Genomic DNA, 4,534 nt, shown 5'->3' on the forward strand with positions numbered 1-4,534 from the left:
AGAAGGAAAGAAATGCTAAGGAGCAGCATTACTTTGAGGGGTTACTGGTGTATTTATATAGAGCTTTCTGATAAAGCTGACTTACTTTTAGCCTTTCCTTCTCCTTTAAGAATCATTTATTCAATGAGTGTGCCCAGCTGCTTTAGTGAGTGTGATCTGCACTATAGAGAGTAAATGGCATTTGTATCAGCAGTGAGAGTAACAGGTGTATTATTCTGCACTCACTAAGCAACACGACCCCCAACATTCACCAACTGCATCTCCCACCCTGTTCTACAGAACATAGATCAGTTCTGGATCCCCCCCCCAACTCTGATACACACGGGATTTATCATTACAAGATATAAAAATATTTTAATCACTTTCCATTTTAGTATCCAAAACATCAATTCTGGATACAATCTGGGCACCTCCATGTTTATTTCAGTCTGAGAGAAGTGAGAGAGTGATCAAGCTGTAGTTGTGTCTCCCAGCAGAGTGGTGACCTCCTGTGCGTGTTCCCTCACTACCTGATCCAGTACAGTATATACATCCTTGCAAGCCTTACTCACAGCCTCCATCACTCTCTCCAGGTGATCCTCGTGCAGCCGCGAGTTCATCTCCAGCAAGGCAATCTGATCTGACTTTGGCAGGAGGGCCAGGGCGAGTTGTGGCCCTCCAGTGGCTTCTTCCACATAACTGAGATCCGCAAGAGGCGTGTCCTCAATGAATCCCGCCGAGCAGGCGCAAACATAGTCGCGCATGGGAATGCCAGCGTCAATCACTGCCAGGGTCGCAGCATTCACACACGTGCAGTAATTACCCCCATCTGCCTGCAGGATCTGGGAAAGGAGTCATGTGATCATATATATTACAGCTGTATAGTATGGCAGCACCGATATATCCCCATATAGTAACTGCAACATGGCACCACTGAGATACCCCCATACACTAAGTGACTATCCCTGGTAGCACCCACATACCCAACTAGTAACTGCTGTATAGTAACACCTGCATTTCCCATACATACACCCACCCAAGAACTGCACCCAGATCCTCCACCCAGTAACTACACCCCCAAGGCCAATGTTGGGAGGGCTACAGTTTGGGGCCACTAAAGGATTTGGAAGAGTTTAGGGTCACTTTATAAAGGAAAAACAGTTAAAGGGAAGGTTCACCTCTAAGTTAACTTTCAGTATGTTGCCCATTCTAAGCAGCTTTTCATTTGGTCTTCATTATTTATTTTCTATAGTATTTTTTAAAATTATTTGTCTTCTTCTTCTGACTTTTTCCAGCTTTCAAATGGGGGTCACTGACGTAGGGTTGCCACATGGCCAGTATTTTACCGGCCTGTTAATGTTATTAATAGGAAAAAACGGCAGAAATATAGGAAGGCCGGTTTTCCTACGCTGACCCATGTATAAAACACTAAATGCATCCCCAATATAAAGCCCTAAAAAATCCCCTAAATACAGTCCCTAAATAAAGAATCTAAATACAGTCCCTAAATAAAACTCCTATATGAATCCCATAAATAAAACCCTAAAAACAGTCCCTAAATAAAGCCTATAAATGCATCCTCTAAATACAGCCCATAAAACATCCCCTAAATGCACCCCCTAAATAAAGCCCCTAAATACAGTCCCTAAATAAACCCCCCAAATGAATCCCTTAAATAAAGCCCTACAAATGTATTGTTATTGTTACTTTTTATTTTACTCCTCTTTCTATTCAGGCCTCTCCTATTCATATTCCAGTCTCTTATTCAAATCAGTGCATGGTTGCTATGGAAATTCGGACCCTAGCAACCAGGCGGCTGAAATTACAAACTGGAGAGCTGCTGAATAAATAACTCGAAAACTGTAAATAATAAAAAATGAAAACCAATTACAAATTGTCTCAGAATATGCCTCTGTACATCATACTAACAGTTAATTTAAAGGTAAACAACCCCTTTAATAAAGCCACGCCTCTGACCTGCACGTAGATGTCTATCTGAGAGCGCGGGTAGAGTTGAGTGAGGATGGCGGCTTCGAATGTCTGTTTGAGGTGCAGGGTCATCTCGCTGGACTTGCGGTCTCCATGGGGTCGCCGCTTCCTCTCGCCGGTGCTGAATGTCGCCATACTGTACTGACAGTTGATCACACAGCGGTCGTGGAGCATTTTACTGCGGGAGCCGCGGATCTGTGGGAACATTAGATATTGACCCCCCATGTAAGCAGCAGTAGAATGTGTCCCTCCCGCTCACAGGCAGTGAGAGAACTCCACTAGGGCTGCCAGCTTGGAGGTTTCCCAGACAAATTGGGCAACTAATTAAAGCTCAGGTGGGTTTGGAAAGTACAAACTAGCCAAGGTACGGATCTGGGCTACTTTTTTGGGCCTTTGGCTGGTTTCTACTTTGAAGTTTTTTTGCCCTAATGTGTCAAGCCTATGTCTCCCAGTGCATGTTGGGTAATCAATGCATGGTTGCTAGGGGAATTTGGACCTTAGCAACTGGATTACTGAAATTGCAAACTGGAGAGCTGCTGAATAAAAAGCTAAATAACTCAAAAACCAGAAATAATAAAAAATTAAAACCAATTGCAAATGGTCTCAGAATATCCCTCTCTACATCATACTAAGTTAATTTAAAGGGGAACAACTCCTTTAATGTAAGTTGAATGTAAGACTACAATACCCAGCATGCACTGGGACTGACTTGTAGAACTCCGGAGTCAGAAGATTTTGGAGAACCCCAGTCTCCCGTCTCACATTTTCCAGTAAGTTTGCTGAATTTTAGAGAATGTGAGGCAATAATCAGCTGGACACCAAAATGTCTAGAGGTTGATCTCCTGGGGCCCCTCTGTAGTTACGGCAAATCCGTCTCATTTTACTTTATGGAAATATTTGTAAATCAGTGAAAATTTGAGAAAGGCGTATTTTCCCGTTTCTGTTTTTAGACTTTTTCCCTGCACATATTGGGCTATTTTTGGGTTACTGTTGAACTGCCTCTCGCATTCCTCCCAACTCTCCCGTTTTTAGAGGGACAGTCCCGCTTTTGACAGCTCAACCCCCAGTCCCTCGTTTGTACTGGAAAGTCCAGATTTTCTCTGCACTGAACAGCCAGAAAAATAAACAGTTTCTAACTTAATTGGCTTTTGGCAGAGAGCCCAGAACAGCCACAGCTGCAGATCAGATACTTCTGTAACAATTTTGAGATATGCAAATCAGTAATTGTAACAATATAAGATAACAGGTCCCTTGGGAGAAGTTACACTCACAGCTTAAAGGGCAATTCACCTTCATTAGCAAAACTGTAATAACTGAAAAAAACTGAAATATGTTCAAACTTTCATAACCTGACACATTTTGTAAAATGAAGATGGTAATTTGGGGGTGTGGCAACAGAATGGGGCGTGTTCAAAATAAATGAACTTTTTTATCGCTCTTTTTATTAGCAGACTATAGGGAGGTGTGAATTTGTGCGACAATTAGAGGCTGATCTCCAGTCACACACAGGGGTCCCTCCAGTCACACACAGGGGTCCCTCCAGTCACACACACAGGGGTCCCTCCAGTCACACACACAGGGGTCCCTCCAGCCTCACTGGGCCAGCTCTCACCTCATGGGGCCCATAGACAACAGCCAGGGCCTTGGTGTTCCCCTGCTCTATATAAGCCGAGCCGTCGGCCTGAGCGAACACTCCCATCCTCGCCCGTATCTTGCGCAGCTCCCCGGCCTTCCTGCCATCCACCCGGTATCCCTGATCCGACAGCAGCTCCATCCCCGCCATCTCACACCACGTTCTTACGGGATAAACTACAACTCCCAGAAACCACCGCGCCACGACTTCCTTTCCTCTCCGGAAGCGGCTCTCCAGCGAGGCCGAACGTCAGATAAAGGGGCGGTGCCCGAGTGATACCACACAAGACGTACTGGAGTTGTGATGTTACGCAATTTGCTCCTTAGTGTATCAGTTTCTCACAACTAGTCCTTTGATCTCTGTTGTGCGTTCCAGAATGCGTTCCAGAGTTCCTAGTGCCGACTTCCTGTTCCCTTACTCACTGTCCCCCTTTTACTGAGCTGAACTGACTCACTTCATGGGGTTTGTTTTAGGGATCACCAAATGTGCTATATTGGGGTTGAGCTAAATCCCGTATTCAGCACGAGGCTTGGGCTCCAGGGTCGGCACAAGAGTCACGTGTCAGAGGCGGAAGTTGAGGCAAATGCCAGAGGCTGTAAGTTACCATAGACACTCACTGTGACTGGAGGACTGATTGGGCCTCTGTGTTCTTGAAATGCCAGAGCCTCTATTAAAGGACCAGGAACATCTGGGGGAAAAACCAACCAAGACAAATGCAACTTTACAATCACAAAGTCTTTATTAAGAAATAACTTACCAAAACTCCACTTCTCTTTAGGAAGCGATCATCGTGCGGCACTCCAATTCTCCCCCCTTCCTTCCTTATAGGAGGTAAAATACCTGCCAAGGCCGGGGCCAGTATTACAAATTTACGGGCAATGTAGCTGCGGTTAAATTTGTAATACGATCAAAAGGAGCCCTCTGCCTGCCCCC

At 45.0% G+C, this 4,534-nt stretch overlaps 1 protein-coding gene across 1 annotated transcript; it reads right to left on the reverse strand.

Moving 5' to 3' along the window:
- Window positions 1-334: 334 nt before the first annotated feature.
- exosc4.S (exosome component 4 S homeolog) lies at window positions 335-3,865 on the reverse strand. Its single transcript, NM_001095210.1, has 3 exons — window positions 3,581-3,865; window positions 1,957-2,163; window positions 335-821 (listed from the first exon to the last, which is right to left on the reverse strand). Exons 1-3 carry the CDS (start codon window positions 3,749-3,751, stop codon window positions 450-452), a joined length of 750 nt encoding a protein of 249 aa, NP_001088679.1. The 5' UTR covers window positions 3,752-3,865; the 3' UTR covers window positions 335-449.
- Window positions 3,866-4,534: the final 669 nt, after the last annotated feature.

The sequence above is a fragment of the Xenopus laevis genome, chromosome 6S, assembly GCF_017654675.1.
Source record: "Xenopus laevis strain J_2021 chromosome 6S, Xenopus_laevis_v10.1, whole genome shotgun sequence".
Lineage (NCBI taxonomy): Eukaryota > Metazoa > Chordata > Amphibia > Anura > Pipidae > Xenopus > Xenopus laevis.